Below are 23881 nucleotides of genomic sequence, written 5' to 3'. Positions count from 1 at the left end.
CAATACAAACGAGGCTTGAAAACCAACAAGACTGTATAGACCGAAACAGAAGAGAGACCTCCTCTGTGGACGGGTGTGTGATTAGGGCTTCGATGTCTTCATAGATGCAGAAGTCTTCAGATTTTTTGTTCCTTCTTTTTTTTTAGATATTTTTTAATTTTTTAAATTTATTCATGAGAGACACACAGAGACAGAGGCAGAGACACAGGCAGAAGGAGAAGCGGGCTCCGTGCAGGGAGCCCGATGTGGGTGGGACTGGATCCTGGGACCCTGGGATCACACCCTGAGTCAAAGGCAGACGCTCAACCACTGAGCCACCAGGTGCCCAGATTTTCTGCTTCTTGAGCCCATTTTGTTACGTTATGTGTTTCTAGAAGCTGGTTCTTTTTTTTTTAATTTTTATTTATTTATGATAGTCACAGAGAGAGAGAGAGAGGCAGAGACACAGGCAGAGGGAGAAGCAGGCTCCATGCACCAGGAGCCTGACGTGGGACTCGATCCCGGGTCTCCAGGATCGCGCCCTGGGCCAAAGGCAGGCGCCAAACCGCTGTGCCACCCAGGGATCCCCAGAAGCTGGTTCTTTTTATCCAACTTTTCGCACCGATTGGGATGGGTTCACCATATTCTCTTTGAAGCTGTCTGTGGGTCAGGGTCATGGCCCTGTGTGTCCCTCCCGTTGGCCGTCTGTGCCTGCGTTCCTGAGGCCCATCGCCTTCCTCCAGCCGAACCCCACTGCCCGTGGACCCGACTTCTCAGCTGAGGACAACCTCCATCCCTCTGGTGGCTCGGGCCTCGAACTCTGGAGTCGGCCTCGGTTCCTCCCTCTCTCCGACTGCTTGCACCTGTGCCATCAGGAAATCCTGTTGGCTCTACGTGCAACAGCCCCGCAGAGTCTGGCCCGCGTCCCCCTCCTGCCGGCCTGGCCCCTCCCTGGTAAGCCAGCACAGCTCTCGCCCGGACCGCGGAGTGCTTCTCACCCCATCGCCCCACTCCTGCCTCAGCCCACGCCCCTGTCAGGACAGCAACCGGGTCATGTCGTGCCACGCTCCCCATGTCATCCACAGCGAAAGCTCACGTTTAACGGTGGGCTCCGGGCCACACACACTCTGGTCCCATCTGCTCTCTGCCCTTTCTTCTTCGTCCTCTCCGCTCACTCACTCTGCTCCTGCCGCCTGGTCTCCTTGCTGTTCTTCCAACATTCCAGGCATGCTCCTGCCCCAGGGCCTTTGCACTTCCTTGCTGGTTCTGTCCTAGGATGCGTTCCTCAGATCTCCGCGTGGCTCCCTGCGTCCTTCCTTTAAGTGTCTGCTCACGTGGCCTTTTCTCAGAGAAGCCCACCTGATGCCCTATGACAATGGGCACCCGAGCCCCCCTCCCCTGGCAGCGCCACCCTCTGCATCCTGTATTCCCTTTCCTGCTCTCCGTCCTCCTTGCCACAGCTAACTGACGACGTCTGCTGCCCACGTTCCCTTCTCCTGCTAGGGTGGCAGCTGTAAGCTCGGGGATCTCCGCTGGGTGTTGCGCAGCACCCGGCCACGACGGGTCCCGGAGGGCTCTCTGTGCAATGGGCCGGCGACTGCATTCTTGTACCAGACACTGGGCTAGAACTTTTCTCTCTCTTTTTTTTTAAAGATTTTATTTATTCATTAGAGACGGGGGTGGGGGGGCAGGCAGAGACACAGGCAGAGGAAGAAGCAGGCCCCACGCAGGGAGCCCGACGCGGGACTCGATCCCAGGACTCCAGGATCACGCCCTGGGCCGAAGGCGGTGCTCAACCACTGAGCCACCCAGGGATCCCCTGGGCTAGAACTTTCCAAAAGGATGACCTCCTTCAAGCCGTACCGCAGGCCCATGTCATCCCGTCTTCCTGCCGAGGACACGTGCTCCAGAGACGGTGCCTGACTCGCTCAAGGTCACGGAGGGCGGGCGGGGGCCGCGGCAGATGGGGCGGGATTAGGGGCCTGAGCCGCAGGGCGCCGAGATTGCAGCTGGAGGGCCCGGAGCAGCTGGGGCGTCGGTCAGCGGGGGGTGAAGGAAATCTGATTGTTCCCGGGCTCAGCTGAGCCGCTCAGGACGCCGTGGGACGGTCACGGGAACCGGGAAGCCGCGCAGCCCCTGCCTTCGCTCTCCATCCACCCGCGCCTTTGTGGATCTCTGAGGAACTGGCCGACCGCGGGAGCACTTTGCCGACCAGAAAGCAAAAAGGGGAAGGAGTCACATGTGGCCACCTGAAAATTAAAATAGATGCATGTCGATCTGTCCCCAAAGTCAAAAGCAGCGGGTGATCCTTGCAAACATTATGCCAAGTGGGAAAAGCCAGACACTAAAGGACAGATGCGTGGAGTCCGCGTCTAGGAGGTGCCCGGAGCAGTTGGATTCGGAGGGACGGGAAGTGGGACGGTCGGCGTGCTGCGGGGGGGCGGGGGGTGTACGTGTCTCATGGGACAGGGTTTCAGTGGGGACGCCCGAAAGGTGCCGGGGGCGGCTACACCGCAGTGTGGACACGCCGGATGGCTCAGAATGGTGCAGATGGTGCATTTGCTGGGGGTGGGGGGGTCATCACACTCACGCACAAGTCAGACACCAAGGATCTGACAGTCCCGTGCCTGTACCTTTAGCGGCCACTAGCTGTCACCGCCAAAGCCGCGGGCCGGCGGCCAGAGCCCCGCGCCCAGCCCAGGCTCCTCCCCAGCACCGCTCCCGCAACACCCAGGAGCCGGGATTAGAGGCCAGGCCAGCAGGTGGCCCCAGCTGGCAGCGAGGGTGTGGTGGCAGCGACACGGCGCCAGGCGGGCACATGCGCCCCGTGGGGGCTGCAGGCAAGTGAACTGAAAGCCGGTCAGCTGTCACGGGTCTCCCCCCCCCCGTTTCTCCTGCTTCTTTTCACCCACATTTTGGCCCGACCCGTGCTTCCTCATCTCCGTCTCCGGCCCCCCCCTTTCATCCACCCTTTGCCGGAGCGGGGGACCCAGCGCAGGCCCTGGGGAGCACACGTGGGCGCCCAGGTGCTGGGTGACTTTCCAGGCCGGTAATCTGCTTTAGGCTAAAATGAGCCTTGATCTTCTGTTAGCCCTAATCATCAATTAGCACCCCAGGCTGCAGAGTGGGTGACAGCCCAGGCGTCACTGCCACCCCCCCTTCCCCCGGGTCTTTGGGCAGACCCGAGGTTGGGCTCCGTCGTTAGTGTCACGCTGCACAGAGGCAGGCTGCGCAGGCTCGGCCAGACCCCCGAGGACACGGCACTGCGGCTCCCCAACGACAGGGTGGCCCTGGGTGGCCATGGCAGCCCCGTGCGGTGGGGGCAGGCAGCATTGGTCACCCCCGTGCAGAAACAGGGAGAGCTCGGCCTGAGAAGGGGGGCGCCCCACGCAAGGCCGCCCCACCGGTCCAGGAAGAGGCGATCCCGTGTGCGGCGCTCAGAGGGGCCAGGTTGGGCAGGTGACCTCAGTCGAGGCCCGCTTTTAGCTCTGACACGCTCGGATGCGCTGATTCCTTGACCCTGGTGGGGACAGACAGATAAAGCTCCCTGGGACCCAGGAGGAGGGAAGTCACGACAACTCTGTCACATCGGGCTGCGTTGTCAGCCTGCTGAGCTCCTGCTCTGGGCCCCTGCTTTCCCTTCCCCTGGGCAGCCCCCCAGAAGCGGGACTGCTGGGCCCTAGGCCCAGGCCTTGTTTCATTTTTTTGAGGAATTGCCATACCCTTCTCCACAGTGGCTGCACCGTCATAATCTCATTTTAGAGTATTTTCATCCCTCCCCCAAAAGAACCCTGTTCCCCGGAGCAGTCACTCCCCATTGCCCCTCGGCCCCCTGGCGACCCCTCTCCGTGGACGCGCCCATCCCGGACATCTACCAACGGCGTCATACAGCGTGTGGCCGTCTGCACCCGCTCCCCTCGCCCAGCATCACGCTCCCCGGGGTCGCTCACGCTATGGCAGGTGTCACTGCTTCTCCCCTTGCCATGGCTCATTGCATTCACCCGTCCATTCACTTTTCGACCGTTTCGGCGTTTGGCCCCTTGTGAATGGTGCTGCTCTCAGTGTCCCCATACAAGTTGTGGACGTGTGTCTCCAGTTCTCCTGAGGACACACCTAGGAGTGTAAGTACCAGGTGCACCGCCTCTTGCAGTTAGGCAGAACTCAGCTCCCCACGTACCCCTGGGCAACGAGCCCGGCTTCCCAGGCAGCCAGGGGGCCCCGGCGACACTGTGGTCAGGACTCCTCCACCGAGTCCACGCGACAGGCACCGACCATTGTCACTGAGGGGGCCGCACTGGGGTGCCACAGAGCTCCAGCCCTTGGCTCGGCAGCCAAGGCTCTCCCTCCACCAGCAGGAGCGGCCGTATCACCAGGAGCATTAGCCTGGGTGCCGCACAGTCGAGGCACGGAGCGTGGGGAGGTGACGTCATGTGTCCATGTCTTGGCTTTCCTGCGCTTCAGGCCACCCCGAAGGAGGGGTCGAAGGCAGCTGAATTTCAGGACTGTGCAGAGGAGGTGGCAGGAACCGTGGGAGAGGGGCGCCCCCCCGTAGGCGGAGGCAGGGGGCGCAGAATTAGACAGTCGGCGCGTCATGGGGGCCGGCAGCCAGACGGCAGCGGGCGAAGAGGCGGAGGAGGCGGCCCATCTGGAACAGTCTCTTGAGAGATTTGCTTTTGAAGGCAAGCGCAGAAGGAAGTGTGGTCAGGAGCCGTCCAGGGAAAGGTCACAAACTCGGGGGACGGAGACTGGCGTGGGGGGTGGGAGGGCCTGCCGGAAGGCCCCCGAGGACTGCTGGGAGCACCCTGCTGACCAGGGCCTCATGGGGAGCACGGGGGGAGCAGGGAGCAGAAAGCTCGATGCACGGTGGAGTCTCCCCCCACCCCAGGCCTCTTCCCCCCACCCTTCCTCGGGGAGGAGCCCCCCTCCCCCCCGCCCCGCCAGCACAACGTGCAGCCCTCTGCGTCCACAGAGGCGGCCTGACCCGCAGGGAGGCTCCGCGCCCAAGGCCTCAGCACTGCAAAGTCCCCCGGCCCCCCCCAACCTCGCGGGGCTCTGGGGGGACACGCGTGGGAAAGGCAGACCCACGCTTTGGGCTGCCTCCCTAAGCCACACCCCACGCTGGAAGTCCTGGCCCTTGGGTCCAGCTGAGCCAGGAGCGCGCACTGGACGGCAGGGAGGAGAGGGCACGTGAACACGCGTGAGGGCCCACGGCAGCCGCCTTGGCGAGCTGGGGGCTCCGAGTTGGGTTCCCAGAAAATCCTCCTGAGCCGCCCTCCCGGAGGCAAGGGGTGGGGAGGAGGAGGTCTAAGTCCCAGGCCCAATTAAGAGATCAGGTGGGGCAGGGTTTGGGAGCTTCTAAGGTGAGGAAGCCTGGGTTGATCCCGCGGGCTGGTATAAAGCGCCAGGCCCCCCAAGCAGCACCAGGGCCGCCAGGCGTCGGGGACAGGCCTTGCTGGAGCCATGACCCAGCGGTGGGGCCCCCAGAGGCTTGCGGGCGGGCAGCCGCAGGCCGGCCTGGAGGAGAGCACCCAGGCGAGCATCTTCACCTACACCAACAGCAACGCCACTAGAGGTGAGCGAGCGGGCGCCGTCACGGCTGGGTCACCCCGGCTGGAGCAGCGCCCCCGGGACACCAGGCCTGAGCGGCCACGCGGGGGCTGCGGTCCCCCGCGCCCCCCGGAGACTGCTCTTCTGCACGTGGGCGTCAGCCGGGATGGTCTTCTCCCTTAGCCTTTATGACGACACGCGGTGGGGGGCGGCTTTCTGAATATGAGAGGCCACCGCGATGCGCACGTGCAGTTCCAAGCCACGTAGGTCCCCAGACCCTTTGAGAAGCCCCGTCCCGGGGGTGCTCACCCGCTGTCTCTGCTAGCGAGTTCTTACACCCCCTTGTGGTGTGCCCAGCTGGCTGCGGTGCCCTGAGCTTCCCGGGGAAGAAGCCGGGTCTAACTCAGTTTTGCATGTGCCAAAGCCCAAACGACGCAAACGGCAGCCGCGGGAGGCTGGGCAGGTGGCCCGGAGGAGCGTGAGTGACTTCTCCAACCTTAGGGTCAGAAGAGACGGTGGTGGCCATCCTGTCCAACTGTGCGCCCGGGGCCTGCAGCCTTGGGCTGTGCGTTCTTGGGGAGGAGGCTCACTCGGCTCCCAGGGCAGCTGCGCCTCTGCTGGGGCGGCCTGAGCTAGGCCCTGCAAACAACTGAGGATACTGGTAACCCCCAGGCCCCGGACCTGCGTCCCCAGTCCCTCCTCCAGACCAAAAACCATCTGTTCCTTCAAGAATGTCTCATGTAAAAAAAAAAAAAAAATGAATGTCTCATGTGCCGTGGCTTCCAGAAGCCACACCAGCTCCTTGACAGCCAGGGTTCCCAGGCCAAGCTAATTGAGAACGCTGAGGTTTGCTCTGACCTGATTGCTCGTGGCCCAGAATGTCCTCAATGGAGACGCAACGGTGCTCTCCCTAGGGCCTCGCTGATGCCTGAGACTCCTTCTTGTACTTTTTTTTTTTTTTAATTCCAGTATCTACCGAAGTGGAGGGAGGCATATAATGAACCCCTGGGTTTCCGTCACCCATCTTATCTGCCTCCACTAAGCCCTCCTGATTTCTGGAAGCAGATCTAAGACCTCACACCATGTCCTCTATAAATCTTCAGGATGTACCTCTAAGGGGAAAGGACTCTTCAAAACCCAACCAGAGTGCCGTTGGCACATCCGCGAACTAGCATTGCCTCCATACCATGGAACCTCCTAGTCAGTATTGAAGAAAAGGTCATACATTTTTTTTCACTTTGCTTGAATCAGGGCCCCAATAAGGTCCACACGTTCAGGTTTATCGTTCTCTTTTCACCCTCTTTGACTGTAGAGGTTCCCCCTCTACCTCCTTGTAATTTATCTGTTGAAGCAAATGAGTCCTTTGTCCCTTGCCTCCTCCACTTCTCCGACGATTTGCCCGCATACGATTTGCCCGCATGTGGCTTCCCATGCCCCTCCCACCTCGTTTGTCATTATGTTTGTGCAAATTGGTAGTTGATCTGAAGATCTGCCTGGAGGTCAGCTGGATCTGCTGGGGGTTTCGGCAAGACCTCTCCATCAGGAGGGGGTCCCTTTTTCTGGGGTGTTGGCAGCTGCTGAAGCTCGAGGCCCAGACCCATTCATGAAACCCCTGGGGGTTGCAAAATGGTGGCATTCTGGCTCCCACGCCCCATCTTCATCTATTAGCTGGAGTACTTCAATAGAGAGAAACCTGCCCTTGTCCACTCTCGGGGTCCCCCAGGGAACAGTGGGTATGGGAAAGGCAGGACAAATGCCTCTTCGTTCCTTTTATTGCTCCCATTCCAAAGTAATGACTTGGTTTCCCAGTGGAGCCAACTGGGTTTGACCTCTGTGTCTCCCTTTCCCCCACCAGGAATCCTGTTCTCAAGGGCTTTGGGTAGACGAATTAGAATATCATTTAATCACTCATTTGCTTTATCTCCCACACACGATGGTCTCAGAAGAGGGACACCAACACTACCATCAACAACACGATTAGCCAAAGTTTAACATTTGGACACGTCTTTTTATCTTTAGGGTCTACGCCGCTAGGTCCGAGTAGTCAAGCTAGCGTCTTTTCAAGTCCCTTAGAGCAGTCCCTCTCTGTGCGATCATGCCTCTGAGTGTATATGCATTTTGTTTTGTTTGTTATAGTTTTGATTTTCTGGGGTTGCTTTATAAAATTTAACGTTGTTTTTGAATAATGTAATAAAACATTGACAAGGATTCCAAATTAAAACCTAGAGAACACGGTATGTTCAAAGAAATCTTGCCTCCTTGCCAGCCCGCACACCCAATCCCCTCCCCATTCCCCCCACCCAATGTCTTTAGAACATCTTCGCCTGGGAGTGGACCGTGATACCCATTTCTGTAGGACATCAGTCCTGGAGATTTCAGGAGGGGGAGGCAGGCAGGGACACCTGCTCTGCTTGCACCGCTAGAGGACCCTCCTCTGTGACCTCCCGCGTTCAGAACACTCCTGTCCCCTCCCCCGCCGCGCACTGCCCCATCCCTCTTGTCCAGGCCCTGCCCACTTTGGGCCCAAGGGCTGTCTGGAAACGATGCTCTGGCTGCGTCATGTTGAAATCACCCCAAAGCTGGAGTGTTCCAAACACCTCCCAGGTCCAGCTGCTGTTCTCAAACTAGCCCGCTGGAGTTCCCGGGGAAGATCTGTGGGCAATCTGGAGCGGGGGTGGGGGGGTCCTCTGTTCTCCGGTCTGTCAGCAGCCCTATTGTTTCCCTCTGCTTCCTTCTGCATAGAAACTGGTGCCACACAGGCCTTCGAGGTCTGCTCCCAGGGAGCCCGGGCCACCTAGCGTGGCTGCAGGTATTGCGGAGGGGTTTCCAGGAGCTCCCCGTGAAAGGGGCAAGATGCTCACCCACGGGGGGCTGGGGGGTCCAGTTGTGCTGGGGGTGGGGGTCGAGATCTACCCTACGCCTCCTAGCCAGGGAGCCCAAGGAAGCCCTACTTTTGCAAATCCAGTTGGAGTTGGGTTTCTGTAACCCCCAACTGCAGCGACCTGGCTCCTCCCGGTGACTCAGAGGGGACGGTCCTCTCCTTTGCAGTGGCTCCTGGCAATCCGTGAGGCTTCTGGGCTTGTGGAGGCATCGCCCAGATCTCCACCTTCAGCCCCCTTGGCCTTCCCCCTGTGTGGCTGTCGCTGTGTCCCACTGTCCCCTTCTGATACGGACACGGTCCCATTGGATTAGGGCCCCCCTGACGACCTCAGAACACCTTGATCGCCGCTGGGCAGACCCTGTCTCCAAATAAGGCTGCATTCACGTGAACCGGGGGGCAGGACCCCAACATCTCTTTCTGGGAGGGACACAGTTCAGCCCGTAACTCATTCATTCATTCATTCATTCTCTGAGCACTGATTGTGTGCTGGACCTGCCATGTGAGATGGTGGCCGGATGTGCGCACAGATAACTCCGACACAGGGCAGAAGGTCGGAGGGGGGCACTGAGACGGTCGTCCCGAGGGCCTCCTTGACCCTCAGCTGAGGAATCCGGAAAGGCTTCCAGAAGATGAGGGCATCCGAGCTGGGCTTTACGGTATAGAAGAGAAGACCCAGGCGCAGAGGACAGTGTGAGCCAAGATCCAACAGAGAAAGACATGGAGTGCTCTCGGGAAGCGGCGCAGTGGGTGCTGGGGTTCGAGGGAGGGGAAGTCAAGGCCCCCCAGGGGGCTGGCCACGTACTGGGGGCGGCCATTCGGATGGGGGACCGGTTCTTGGCCTAGATGATGAGGGGATCGACTTTGCTAAGTCCAGGTGTCCAGCAGGCCATGGCCTGTGGCCTGAGAGACCGACGGGGGAAGGCTGTTGGCAAAGCTACGGGGAAAGAGCTGGTTGCCAAGGCAACTGTAGGGCAGGAGGCCGGCATGGGGGGCTCCGACGAGGCGGGGAGGGCTGGGCACAGCCGTGCAGTCGGGTAATGCTCCCCCCACCCCGCTCCCTACCTCCTGCCTTGCAGACCCCTTCGAAGGTCCCAATTACCACATCGCTCCCAGGTGGGTGTATCACCTCACCAGCGCCTGGATGATCTTTGTGGTCATCGCTTCCGTTTTCACGAACGGGCTGGTGCTAGTAGCCACCATGAGGTTCAAGAAGTTGCGTCACCCCCTGAACTGGATCCTGGTGAACTTGGCAATCGCCGACCTCGCAGAGACCATCATTGCCAGCACCATCAGCGTTGTGAACCAGATCTATGGCTACTTTGTGCTGGGCCACCCTCTGTGTGTCGTGGAGGGCTACACTGTCTCCTTGTGCGGTAAGCAGCCAGGGGCCCGGGCTCGGGGAAGCCCCAGCCGGCTGTGTGCAAAGGATGCACTCACACAGCACCCCCAAGTGCGCCCGTGGGACGCATGTGAAGGGAGACAGGCCTGCAGGGGAAACAGGGCCGTGGTCATCATGGGGCGGGGGGGCGGGTTGTAGTGCAACAAGGAGGCGTCCCGAGTGTCTCCCCTGAGACAGGCCAGTTCGGGAGACAGACAGAGCACCAGATAAGCCCAGGGCCACGTGGGAGGGAAGTGCTCTGGTCACCCCGAGCAGAACTTCCACCCAAAGCAGAGATGTGGGCCCTTTCGGCTCATCCGTGTCGGCCCTTTCCAGGGAAAGAGGAGCTTCCCAATAGACGTTTTGGGATATTGAAACTAGATCCCGGATCCCTTTCCACATCCCCTCGACCAACATCTCTGCGGGCCTTGGCTCTGGTCAGGTCAACACTGGCAGAGAAGAACCCACGTGCTGGGCACCAGGGCCCCGAGGTAGTCCCAAGTCCTGGCAAGGGGGCTCCCTACCCCAGATGGTGACCACAGGGCGCTGTCAGCTCTCTCAGAGGACCGCGTCCTGGAGGAGACCACGGAGGATCTGAATCCTGAGTCGGCAAGATGAGAAGGGAGCTGGGGCGAGGCAGTCAGGGAGGGCCGGGTGCCATCAGCAGTTGACAGAAGTGAGGCTCACTGAGTGAGGGAGTGAAGGCCACAGCAGCAGGGGTGGCGAGGAGGCTGGGGCAGGAGCTGGCTCTGCCCCACGTGGGGCTCCAGGGGTGGGGGGATTGCCACGAGGCCGGGTTCCTTTCTCTGGGACCCACAAGGAAGAGGGGGACCGGCAGGCCCGATGACGCTCAGATCCCCTCCGCGAGCTCTTGCCCCAGGCCCCCGTGAAACAACAGACGGCTCGGGGCTGCAGCTGAGTGTCCATCCAAGAAGACAGGGAGCCTAAGGGCCGCGCGCTCAGCACACGCAGCCTGTCCCCAGGCTCCCCGCCGTCACACCAGCGGGCGCTCGCAGCTGCTCTTCTAGGTGAAGTTTCCCGGGACCATCTGGTCACCATTCCTGGGTCCCTCGCTCCCACATCTAACTTGTTTGTCTAACTGCCACCTAAACGGATTTCCAAGTCACATGGTGAGGAGATGGACATTAGGAAGAGAAAACAAGACACGAGGATGGCGAGGGCCTGGGGAACGGAGAGGGCCCAGATTTGAGTTCCTAGAGCTGTGAGTGCTGCTGACTGACTGCACCACGCTGCTCCGCCGTTTTCCTATCTGGAAAATGGGGGCAGGACTTGGGGGCAAGATTTAAATGACCGTATTGGCACATCCCATGACCCCATGAGGTAGGTGCCGACATGAAACCCACAGTACAGGGGCGGACCACTGTCCCCCCATATCTAACTGCCTTTACGGATGATGGCCTAGCACTCCCCCAAAGGTACAGGATGAGAGTGGCCAGGCAAGGTTGGGCACAGACCCTCTATGCCCCAAGTCCAAATGCTCTGTGTACCTTCCTCTCTGCTCAGACCTGTCTCTGGTTCTGTCGGCATGCCCCACTCGCCTCTGCATCCGCTTGAGGTCTGTTTTCGAGTCACGCAGGTGCCAAGGAGCCAGGCCCTGCGTGCAGCATGGGTGCCACGGAGGCCCTCGGCCCTGGGGGGGAGCCCGTGGACCCCTCCTCAGGAGAATGTTTACCAACGGGCACAATAAGATCCATCGGATCACAAAGGAATCCAACCATATTGAAATACACTAATCAAAGTGTTGAATATCAGTGGCATTGTCCTTCATTAAAATTATTAGCAAATGCATTGTTTGGCAGGATTAACGATTCCATTCTTTCTTTTTTTAAAATTTTATGCCAAGAATTTTTTTATTTTTTATTATTATTTTTAAAGATTTTTTTTTTATTCATTCATGAGAGACACAGAGAGAGAGAGGCAGAGGCCCAGGAAGAGGGAGAAGCAGGCTCCACGCAGGGAGCCCGACGCGGGACTCGATCCCAGGTCCCCAGGGTCACGCCCCGGGCTGACGGCGGCTCTAAACCGCTGCGCCCCCCGGGCTGCCCGATGCTGTTCTTTATTAAAGTATCAGATAACTCGATCTGGCCGGAAAGCCACTGAACTTTCAAAGTGGTAATGAAGCGAGTGATGCTGGCAAAGATGTAGAGTGACCAGGGCCCGGGCACCGCTCACGCCGTCCCGCTCGGAATGGAGCGGAATCCCGAGTGTCCCTTGTCCCGTCTCCGTCCATGGAGCCCTGAATTCCGCCCACAGACCTGCGGCATCTAAGCGGGACAGGAAGACACCGTCTCCACCCGCCAGATGGTGGGCAGCGGTGGGAAATCGGGAAGCCTAAGCACACGCGCATACTGGCGGAGGGGCACGGGGCACGGGGCACATCGTGCTTCCTCGCCCTTGGCTGGGACCGCCGCAGCCTCAACGTGGTCGTGCGGGTGTGCGCGTGGCCATCGGGAGTCGCATCGGCATCCGAGGGAAGGCCGCTGGCCAACAAAAGAGAGAGAGAGACAGGCCCGGGAGGAAAGAACGGGGAAGACGGTGTTAGGGGACTTGACCGAGAGACCCACCGCCCCCTGGACCCGAATACACTTTGTGGGCGTTGCGGGGAGGTGGGGAGAAACCTCTTGGCCCTGAAAACAGTTGGCTGATCTGGATGGAATGAGTGACACCGGAGGCTCCAGGCCCTCATCTGCCCTCTGTCCCCTGCAGGGATCACGGGGCTCTGGTCCCTGGCCATCATTTCCTGGGAGAGGTGGCTGGTAGTCTGCAAGCCCTTTGGCAACGTGAGATTTGACGCCAAGCTAGCCATCGCGGGCATTGCCTTCTCCTGGATCTGGGCTGCGGTGTGGACGGCCCCGCCGATCTTTGGCTGGAGCAGGTGAGGATGCCACTACGCCAGGAAGACAGCTCACTTAGGACAGAGGGTGAAGGACGGCAGGGAGGGACAGGCTCCTGATTCCTTTTGTGACCTTGGGACAAATTGCCGTTTCCGGGCCTCTGTGCCCCCATGCGTAAAATGAGGATAGATCCGACTGTTCCTGTGATCCCCGGGGGTGCAGTGTCTATGAATGTAGAAGTCTGCCTGGCTGCAACATGGACATGGGCCCTGTGGTCGCTGGGCCTCTGGAAAGGTCTGTTTCTCCCAAGCATGAACTGCTCACGGGAGCACACAGGGAAAGGTGACAAGCTCAAGCCATGGGAGCAGCTGTAAGTGCACGCGGGGCCCTCTAAGCTACTCTGCCCCAAGCTTCTTTCTTGCACATTCTGAGGAGCCTCCCGTTCAGAGGCGGCTTGGGTTGTAGGTACACCTGGGCCTATAGGGCATTTGTGTCTTGGCCAGGCCGCTCATTTGGGGCTTCAGATGTTATGTGTATTTTACCACAATTTAAAAAAAAAAAGGCCCTATGAGACCTAAAAATGGACAAAGATTTGCCAAAATCCTACCCAAGGGTTTCCTTTGAGGCCGATGAAAGTATTCTGGAACTAGATAGAGGTGGTGGTTGCACAGCATCGTGAGTACTAAATGCCACTGAATTGTTCACTTCAAAAATGGTTAATTCGTGTAATGTGAATTTCACCCCAATTTTAAAGACCAAACAATCCTGGGGCGCCTGGGTGGCTCAGTCACTTGAGTAGCTGACTCTTGATTTTGGTTCGGGTCATGGTTTGGGGGTCCTGGGATCTAGCCCCGCATCGGGCTCCATGCTCAGTGAGGAGTGTGCTTAAGGATTTCTCTCCCTGTCCCTCTGCCCTTCCACCCCCCCATAAAATAAATGGATAAAGGGCAGCCCGGGGGGCTCAGCGGTTTAGCACCCGCCTTCGGCCCAGGGCATGATCCTGGAGACCCCGGATCGAGTCCCACGTCAGGTTCCCGGCATGGAGCCTGCTTCTCCCTCTGCCTGGGTCTCTGCCCCTCTCTCTGTGTCTCTCATGAATAAATAAAATCTTTTTTAAAAAATAAAAATAAAAATAAAATAAATTGATAAAGCTTTAGAAACAAACCAACAAAAACCAACAATCCTCCAACCCAAGTCAGCAGCATGCCCAGACTGGGGGGTCCCAGGTTGCCCTGCCTACATCAGGACAGGCTGTCAGCCCTTCTCTCCAGGTACTGGCCCCATGGCCTGAAGACTTCGTGTGGCCCGGACGTGTTCAGTGGCAGCTCGTACCCTGGGGTGCAGTCCTACATGATCGTCCTCATGACCACGTGCTGCATCATCCCACTCAGCGTCATCATACTGTGCTACCTCCAAGTGTGGCTGGCCATCCGAGCGGTAAGCCCCCGAGCCCTCTTGGCTTCACCCCCCGCTGGTAGGATCACGAGGACTGGGGATGTCTAGGCTGGGACGAGGGGTCACCCAGTCCTCTCTCCTGCCCTCAAACCTGACTTGAATCCTACAATTCCTTCGGGGCTACAACTGCAGCCCTGGCTCCCTTGTCCTTGCCCCTATGCAACTGGAAAGGACTGTCGTGTCCCCCCCCCCCAATTCCTGGGCCCAACAAGGGAGCAAGAGCTGCGTTTCTTCCCTGACCCAGGACACTTGTCCCCTGGGCGGCGAGCCCCCCTCTCCCCGGGAGTGCAGTGCAGCCGGCCAGATCTGCAAGCGAAACCTGCATATCAAAAGGTGTTCTTGAAAGGCTGCTACCCGAGGGACCCTGTCCCCTTCACCAGGCTGTCCGCTGTCGGGCCAGGCCAGGGAGTGGCTTCCCACGTGCCATCTGCCCCCGAGCGCGCTGTCCACTCTCCTCCCTGGGAAGCTGGTCCCGTCCGCAGCCCCCCCTGCCCCCCTGTGTAGGCAATCAGAGCGAGGCGCAGAGGAAGCACACCATGCAGAAGCTGCCCCCTTGTCAGCCGCCCCACCTACAGTCAGTTCGGCCTGGATGCGCCAACTGCCCCATGAGGTCCTGCTTGGCACAGGCAGTAGAAGGCCTTTGGGGTGGTCAGACCGGCACGTGCTCTAAGCCCTTTCTAGAGTGACGGCCGCAAACTCCCTGCCTTCCCGCTGTGATTTGCCTTCCACCCCTCCTCCTCCTCCAACCCTGAGGTTCATGCTGCAGAATATAAAGGCAATGTCTGGCCTCTGTGTCTTCTCCGGCTCAGCCCCTCAGACCTGCGCACGGGAGGGGACACTCTGATAAGGGACCAAGTGAGGCTAAGAGTGGCGTCCTCAGCTCCTTCCCGAACTCCTTACAGGAGCCAAGCTAAGCTAAGAGCTTCTCCGGGGCCAGCTGTATGCTGCCGCAAAGCCTCCTCGGGCTCCCTCAAGGCCAGCCTGGTCCAGCCTAAGCCAGGCTGTGGATTCACTGGGGGCGGGGGGGAGCTGGCTGCTGCCAGGCCCCGGGTGAGCCCGTCTCCTTCTCTCCAGGACTCCCCATCCCGGGGCCACCTGTCTCTTGCTGACTCCCTGACTCACTGCCCAAGCAATAGCAACACAGAGCCCCTGGGATACAGAGGCAGGAGGGACGCTCCCACTCACGTCCCTGGGCATGAATCTCTGTCTCCCCCAGGTGGCAAAGCAGCAGAAAGAATCTGAGTCCACCCAGAAGGCCGAGAAGGAGGTGACCCGCATGGTGGTAGTCATGGTCCTCGCTTACTGTCTCTGCTGGGGGCCCTACACCTTCTTTGCGTGCTTCGCCGCTGCCCACCCTGGCTACGCCTTCCACCCTCTGGTGGCCGCCCTGCCAGCCTACTTTGCCAAAAGTGCCACTATCTACAACCCCATTATCTATGTCTTCATGAACCGGCAGGTAAGTCACGTCGTTTGCAAAACAAACTCGAAATAGACCCCAGAAGAGCCCAGTGATGGCTCCCCCTGGAATCATGTCCAGGAGAACCCGCTGATGACCTCCAGGACAACCACCAGAGAAGGCGCAGCACGTGAAGGCGCAGCTAGCCTCCCTCTGGATCCTTTCAGAGTCTTGGCCTGAGGGTGGGCAGCTCCACTCCTCCCTTCTGTTGGCCCCAGGGCCATCCCGGAGCTCACACACCAAGGAATGCCTGAACGTGTCTACATCTACCCTAGCTGTGCCCTCCCAATCTTCATCTTTCCGTCTTCAAACCCTTTAAGAGGCCCTTCTTGACTGCACTGACATGCGGCTTTTGTGACTTCACGGGTTAGTTTAGGGGGAACGTGCTATGGTCCCGCCCAAGGTCTTGCCACATGGTAGCCACCATGGGCTGGCATTTCGAACCCTAGCAGCAAACTGACCTCTAGGCAGGTGACAGGTGACCACTGAGGCTCATCATCTTCCAAGTGTAATTGGCCCTGTTCTTCCTTGAACCCATCAAATCTACTTCATTAAGGTGCACCTGTGATGTGTGACCTCATGGTGACCAGAAAGGTCCATGGGCCAGAAATAGCACCCCTGCAGTGGCCTCGCATTGCCCCCCCACCAAGACCCAGTCCCCATGTCTTCCAACTAGCTCTCCCCTGCTCCTGCATTTCACGGTGGCCCCCGTGGCCCCACCCGCTCCGACCTGGCCCTGGCTCCCTGCAGAGCTCCTTAAGCACACACTCTTCTTTTTTTTCTTTTTTTTCTTTTTAAGCACACACTCTCCTGATGGCGTTCAAGTACTAAGGGGGACCAGTACTGCACTTGACTCCCCAGGACTCCCTCGATGGAGCGTAGTTCTCTCCCCGACTCCTGTTTCCTGGCTTTCACGCGGGTCTCTTGTTAGGTCTGGCTTTTGTCTGTGGAGCCCTAGGCTATCCTGCCTCGTGCTGTGTTTACTTGAGTCTTTCCATCCTCCCCTTACAGAGCTCCCCCCCCCACCCCGCAGACAAGACAGCTGTACTTCTGGACCCCTCCAGGCTTTCAAACTTTGCTTTTACCCTTTCCACGTCGTCATCCCTTCCTGCTGCCTTCTGAGAGTGTTTTCTGTAACGGAGCTCCGCGAGGACAGAGAATGTTACTCTTTTTTGTCCACTGCTGATCCCCCTGGGGCACAGCCTGGCGCAGAGTGGGTGCTCAGTAGGCAGATGCCAAATGCATTCCTCAGCTAAGTCAATTCTCCTCTTCGGCCCCTTTCTTGTGTAATTCATTTCAATAATTACGTGTTTTATTTATGAGGGTTTGGATGTTGGAGGGAGCTGGGGGTAGTCAAGGATAGGCCTGGAATGTATAGGAGATGCCTCTGGTCTGCATTCACACAGTGCTTCGCTCAGTGATGATATGAGACATAATTTGGGAAATGAATACATTCCAGATCTCTTTAGGGGCCAAGCAGCAAAGAGTGGGCCCTCTTGGTGGCAAAAGATTCTCTTGGCTAAAGACACCAGGTAGTGGCTAGACTGTCATCTACTTAGTCCTTGTGTGGCCTCAAAATTGATGGAATAGAAACAAGTTGACAGGGATGCCTGGGCGACTCAGTGATTGAGCGTCTGCCTTCGGCCCGGGGTGTGATCCTGGGGTCCTGGGATCAAGTCCCGCATCGGGCTTCCCGCAGGGAGCCTGCTTCTCCCTCTGCCTGTGTCTCTGCCTCTCTCTCTGCATCTGTCATGAATAAATAAATAAGATCTTTTAAAAAAAAAGAAAAGAAACAAGATGACAATCACATTCCTTTTCACTAAAATGCCTCTGAGTCTCTTCCCAGACATTCTGGAGATCGTTACCCTGTGCACGGGCCCCTTAGCTGGCATCATCTTTGGTTCCTGTATGAGTTTCCTGAGGCTATCATAACAAAGGACCACAAACTGGGGGGACTTAAAACAACAGAAATCTATTCTCTCCCAGTTCTGGAGGCCAGAAGCCCAAGGTCAAGGTGTGGGCGAGGCTGGTTCCTTCTAAGGGCTCTGCGGGTGAATCTGTTCCCTGCCTCTCTCCTGGCTTCTGGTGGTGGCCAGTAATCCTTGGTATTCCTTGGGTTGCAGACCAGTCAATCTCATCTCCGCCTTCACCTCCACATGACCTTTTCTCCGAGTCTGTGTCCAAATTCCCTTCTTCCAATGACGCCAGTCATTGGATGAGGGCCCACTCTACTCTAGCATGACCTCATGGTAATGTACATCTTAGTCACATCTACAAGGACTCTACTTCCAAATAAGGTCACATTCACAGGCTCTAGGGGTTAGGACTCAAACATAGCTTTGGCGGAGCGGTGGGGGGGGGTGTCACAATCTGACCCACTATGGTCACCATCAGATTCTAAATTAGATGACTTTGACGAATGAATAGTCAGGAGTAGACCATCCCCACGTGCAAGTAATAACCTCAAGCTTCCTCTATTCTCCGCATGAGAATCTGAATGGTAGCAGGGAAGGTGTTAAGTGATCGAGGTGACCCTCAATGAATACCTGCCTAGAATTCCCCCAGAATGACCTTTAGCAGAGTACGTCGGCCCTTTCTGCTGTGTTGAATAACACTTTCTGTCCTGCCAGTTTCGAAACTGCATCTTGCAGCTTTTTGGGAAGAAGGTGGACGATAGCTCTGAACTCTCCAGCGCCTCCAGAACAGAGGCCTCATCTGTGTCTTCAGTGTCACCTGCATGAGTCTCTCCAGCCACGACAATAAAAAATTCTGCTTCCTACCAGAAAACATTACCCCTGTCCCCCACACCAGCACTTTGGCCACTTCCCTCCACTGCCCCTTCTTCTCCATCCCTGGGAAAGAAATGTAGTTTCTCTTTGCCAAAAACAACGAAGTCACAGAGGCTACCGCTGCAGTCTGGGGACACCTGAGCCTCTGAGGGTCTGGTCACTGGGTCACGAGAGAGCATGAGGGGGACAGAGAGGTCACGAGAGGCCCTGAGGGACTAGAACTGCAAAGCCAAACTTTCCAGATCAGCTTCAGACAGTTTAATATTTTTTCCAAGCCTTGTGTCCACAGATGGTACAGAAGGACCCTGAGGAGGGGAAGTGCGAGGCGGGCTGGTAGTGATGGAATCGGGAAGGGAGAGCTGAGCAGCGGCTATCCAGGTGGGGCTGGCTGGACGCCCCAACACGCAGGGGGCAGCGTGAGCTAGCAAGCCCAGGCCCTCTAAGTCCCATCTGATAGAGGCTTGGAATCCTTGGGGTACAGTCTCCATCTGGAGGGGACCCAGGCCTGCCAGTCGGTGGTAGGGAAGGCATGCCGTTTCTGCCAGGCCAGGGCCGCGAGGCCGATCAGCAGGAGTGTGGTGCACGTGCGCAGGCGGGAATTGAGCAGTGGCAAGGGGCAGGAGCACACAGTGGAGATGAAGACGAGGAGGATGGTAGCCAGTGTGAGGAGCAGGCTCATGAGCCGGAACATAAACTCCTGGGGACGGATCCGGAACCTGTGCGTCACCTCCAGTTGTGTCACTTGTTGCAGAGTTTCAAGCTTAGCTATACGGTTCTTGAAAGTCTCCATGACCTCCTGCAGGTGACAAGAACACACACCCTCATGAGAGGTCACGGGAAGTGCAGTCACTTGCCTGAGCTCCTCGGAGGTGCGCAGCAAATGTCGGTGAGCTGGGGATTTAGGAGGGGAGTCAACAACCTGGAGCTCGTCCGTGCTAAGTGCCCTGGCCTGTCCCAGGAACAGCGAGGTCTCATCTGTCTTGGCTGCACCCCCTCATGCAGTGTGGCCTCAGACTGAGGGCCTGGCCGGGCGAGAGCTGCCCGAGGACAAGAGTAGGGTCTCGGGGTGTGGAAGCGAATGAGCCTAACCCTCACAGGCGAGGGCAGCCCTCAGACGGCGCCGAGGCACCCCCGAGTATGAGAACTGCAGAGCCCCAGCTCCCGGGGCAGCCCAGTGGGATGTGGGCAGGGTGGGGGTCGGGGGGGCCGCAGGAGCACAGACGCGAGACGCCGCCGGCGCCGAAGCAAGTATGTGGGTTGGGAGTGAACCTCAGCAGGGGCTGCCTAAGGACCCGTCTGTCCCCTTAGTTTGCGGGATGTCAGAATGCTCGCCCTTGGCTTCTCTCATCCCTGTGTCCTCCTCACTGGCCATTTCTTTACAGGCCGCTGCCCGTCCCCCCGCCAACTGTGAGGCTCTCACCCATATCTCCTTGGCTCTCTCATAGGACAGAAAGGCCATTTTCTCCTCCATGCACGCCAGAGTCTGTTTGAGGCAGTAGATCTCATCCAGGTGCCCCTGCAGGTGCTCGTTCACCTGTTCTTCCATCAGCGCTTGCCTTGGGAGCAAAACAGAAAGTCGTTCTCCCCTAAGTCCCCTGCCTAGAGGCCGTGCGGGCGGTGAGCAGGCCTCTGTGGAGACTACACTTGGGTTCAGATTGCTCCTTCCTCCCCCTCCTCCTCCGGGTCTGCCTCAGAACACCACAGATGCACACCAGCCACGCACACACTGACATTCCGGTATCTTCGTAGACACGTACTCTTTCGTAACAGCTTTACAAGACCAGCCATAGACTAGAAGTTGTAGAAATAAAACTCTGAGTCGTCCGTGCCTGCTACTAAATTCCATAGAAATTCCCAGCGGCCGTGTTTGGCAAGGGGTAGTTATTCCATAAAAGTCTACCGATTATAGGGATGAAGCAGTCACCAAAGACCACATATTGTATGATTCCATTTAGATGAACTGTCCGGCGGAGGCAAATCCATAGAGACAGAAACCGATGAGTGGTTCCTGGTGCTGGGGGTGTGGAGAGTGTGGGGAGTGACTGCTCACGGGACAGGGTTTCTTTTTGGAGTGGTGAGAATGTTCTGGAATGACAGTGGTGATGGTTGCACAACTCTGTGAATGTACTAAAAACCACTGATTGTAAATGGGTGAATTTTATGAGATGGGAATTATATCTCAATAAACCTGTTATTGAAACAAAAACCAAAAAATGAATTGTGGTAACGGCTGTACAACTTAGTAAATTTACTAATGATCATTGAAACGTGTAGCTAAAATGGCACATTTTATGGCGTGTAACTTATATCTCAGTAGATCTCTTAAAAACCACAAACAAGGGACGCCTGGGTGGCTCAGTGGTTGGGTGTCTGCCTTTGGCTCAGGGCGTGATCCCGGGATCCAGGACTGAGTCCCACATCGGGCCCCCTGCAGGCCGCCTGCTTCTCCTGCCTGAGTCCCTGCCTCTCTCTCTCTCTCTGTGTCTCTCATAAATAAGTAAATAAAATCTTAAAAAAAAAACATCACAACTCAGTATGTATATAACCAGCCATATATAAAAGTTGTAAAGCAAAAAAACACGCATGGAAAAGCTAAGGGCCCAATGAGGATAGTGAGGTGGGTGGAAGGGGGGCGGGGTTGGGAAGAGATGATGTGAGAGCTTCAATGAACCTTCTAAAGTTTTATGTCTTAGGGACGCTTGGGTGGCTCAGTGGTTGAGCATCTGCCTTTTGCCCAGGGCGTAATCCCAGAGTCCTGGGATCGAGTCCCTCATCAAGCTCCCCTCAAGGAGCCTGCTTCTGCCTCTGCCTGTGTCTCTGCTTCTCTGTCTCTCATGAACAAATAAATAATATCTTTCAAAAAGTAAATTAAAAGGAAGTTTTATGTCTTAATAAGATAATATGTGAAGTAAACAGGGTAAATGTAAAGATTTGAGAAGGCCGCGGGTGGATACACCATCTTGACCACGTTATCCTCTACACTTTCCCTGAATTTGGAATATTTCATAATTAAAGAAAACCTTGAGGTTCTTCATTTGGGCATCAGGAAGGATGGGCCAGAGGCCACGTGGCTTTTAGCATTGTCATTTAGGGAAGAGCCAAGGAAGGCTTGTCCCATGGGTGCAGAGTGGGCGGTGATGCTGCCGCAGTGGAGAGGTACCCGGACACACCGAATGGCTAGGGCCTGGTGCCCTTTGGAAAACTGAGCAATAGAGGATGTGGCTGATCAGCTCACGGGGCTCTGGCACACAGAGCATAAGCAACAGTGCTGTCGCACAGACAGGGAACGTGAGGCAAGGAGGTCAGTTTGGTCCTGCTTCAAGGACTTGACTGACATTCACGTGGAGATGTGCCCCAGGCAGCTAATGAGCTGAACAATCATTTGCTGAAAGCCAATTTGTCAAGAGCTGGTTGATGACAGTATTTCAAGAAATATTCCATTAGTCTCTGGAGTGGACTGACAATGCCCGAAGAGAGGAGGCGGCAGTATGGTGTCCACTTGAAAGGACATCCCATGCCTGTCCTTCCATCTACACAAAGGATTCAGACACGAGAACGTTCAAACTACTGGCTATGCTCAAGCATATGTTCATGAATATACTTTTCACCCATGGCAAGTCAATAAACAGATCCTTCATTACTATTTTTATAAGAATTTACAAATATATCCTTAAATGCATTCTTGAATATATGATTGAATGAGAAAATGTCAAGTCAGAAGGATATTCTCTTAGCCTCCCCTCGTCTCTGGCCCCCAGCCTGTTTGCCCTCGGGCAGCAGCGTCCTGGCTGCAGCACAGCTGACTCTCCTCTCTGCCCCTCCCTTAGTCACGGACCCCCCTCTGTCCCACTCCTACAGCTGCAGAGGCGAATAGACCACTCCAGAAAATGCCCTTACAGGGGCACCCGGGGGGCACAGTCAGTTAAGCGTCCGACTCTTGGTTTCAGCTCAGGCCCTGATCTCAGGGTTGTGAGATCGAGCCCCACAACGCCATGCATTGGGCTCTGCCCTCAGCACAGAGTCTGCTAAAGTTTCTCTCTCCCTCTCCCTCTGTCTTTCCCCTCCACATGCTCACACACTCATCTGTCTCTCTACCTGTCTACAATAAATAAATAAATCTTTAAAAAAAGAAGACAGGGATCCCTGGGTGGCGCAGCGGTTTGGCGCCTGCCTTTGGCCCAGGGCGCGATCCTGGAGACCCGGGATCGAATCCCACGTCGGGCTCCCAGTGCATGGAGCCTGCTTCTCCCTCTGCCTGTGTCTCTGCCTCTCTCTCTCTCTCTCTCTCTGTGACTACCATAAATAAGTAAAAAATAATTTAAAAAAAAACACTCTTATAAAGACAGACTGACCACCAGCCAACCAAAATGCCCCCCCCCCCAATCTTCCAAAGCTGTGAAGGCTGCCCTTGCTAATACAAAATGACCTCAACCTTACTGTTGTTGAAAAAGAGTATATTCTTGATCATACCTGAGGACTGTTTTTTAGCAAACTGAGCTAGAAGCTGGTGGCTTCCAACCTGAAGAAGTCTGAGAGAGAGGAAGAGCTGTAAGAGGGATCAAGCCCTACAGGTAGAGTGGGGTAATGCGGCAGGGACGGAGTCGGTCCTCCTGAGCAAACGTGCAGCCACACGCACCTTACAGGAGGGAAGCAGAGGGAGCTTTTACACACAGAGGAGAGGCCCATGTGAAGACAGAGATGTGAAGATACTGCCCTTGAAGATTGGGGTGATGTGGCCATAAGCTGAGCCTGGCAGCCACTAGAAGCTGGTGTGCAAGAAGGTTCATAGCAGCTTTATTCACATTTTTTAAAATTTATTTATTCATGAGAGACACACAGAGAGAGGCAGAGACACAGGCAGAGGGAGAAGCAGGTCCCCCCCAGGGAGCCCGATGCGGGACTCGATCCCAGGACCCCGGGATCACACCCCGAGCTGAAGGCAGATGCTCCACCACTGAGCCACCCAGGGGCCCCTAGCAGCTTTATTCATAACAGCTCCTGGCAGCAGCCGGTGAATGGGCCAACTGTGGTGCCTCTGTACATCCCGCTGAGCAAGAAAGAGTGAACCTACTCCTATGCACGACGTGGATGAGTCTCAAAACCATTGCACTGGGTGAAAGAAGATGGGCACAAAGGAGTCTACACTGTATGATTCCATTCACATGAATACCCACAAAAGCCAAATGCAGAGAGTCAGAAAGCACACTGGTGGCTCCCAGGGGTTGGGGCAAGGTGAATTGGGAGCAATCGGGTCTCCATCTGGAGCGATGAAAATGTCTGGAACCAAACAGAGGTGGTGGTTGCACAACACTGAAAATGTACTAAATGCCACTGAACCGTACCCTTCAAGATGCATAATTTTGTTTTGTGAATTTCATCTCAATTAAAAATAAAAGAAAGCCCTCTTGAAAGCAAACACATTTACCTGTGAGAAGTGTTACAGGACTTTTCAGTTTGGAATCTGTTTGTGACACACCAGAAGAACCGACAATCACAGGGGCCTGAGCGGTGACCACACAAGTGTGGACACCAGGTGACACT

The 23881-nt window shown here is 56.6% G+C and overlaps 2 protein-coding genes across 3 annotated transcripts in view; one reads left to right on the top strand and one right to left on the bottom strand.

Moving 5' to 3' along the window:
- Positions 1-5439: 5439 nt before the first annotated feature.
- On the top strand, positions 5440-19514 carry LOC144308314 (long-wave-sensitive opsin 1). Its single transcript, XM_077888648.1, has 6 exons — positions 5440-5551; positions 9484-9780; positions 12513-12681; positions 13912-14077; positions 15312-15551; positions 18182-19514. The coding sequence occupies exons 1-6, from the start codon at positions 5440-5442 to the stop codon at positions 18290-18292; spliced, it is 1095 nt and encodes a 364-aa protein (XP_077744774.1). The 3' UTR covers positions 18293-19514.
- TEX28 (testis expressed 28) overlaps positions 18584-23881 on the bottom strand; it is a 42750-nt gene continuing 37452 nt past the window's right edge. For both annotated transcript variants that reach the window (XM_077889425.1, XM_077889424.1), the window contains exons 4-5: positions 19761-19896; positions 18584-19136 (exon numbers count right to left, since the gene is read on the bottom strand). In XM_077889425.1, the coding sequence (XP_077745551.1) occupies positions 18780-19136; positions 19761-19896 (493 nt within the window). In that variant the 3' untranslated portion in view covers positions 18584-18779. The remainder of the gene's footprint in view (positions 19137-19760; positions 19897-23881) is intronic.

Source organism: Canis aureus, chromosome X, assembly GCF_053574225.1.
Source record: "Canis aureus isolate CA01 chromosome X, VMU_Caureus_v.1.0, whole genome shotgun sequence".
Classification (NCBI taxonomy): Eukaryota; Metazoa; Chordata; class Mammalia; order Carnivora; family Canidae; genus Canis; species Canis aureus.
The sequence above is the reverse complement of the archived record's forward strand: the minus strand, read 5'-3'. Positions and strand labels throughout refer to the sequence as shown.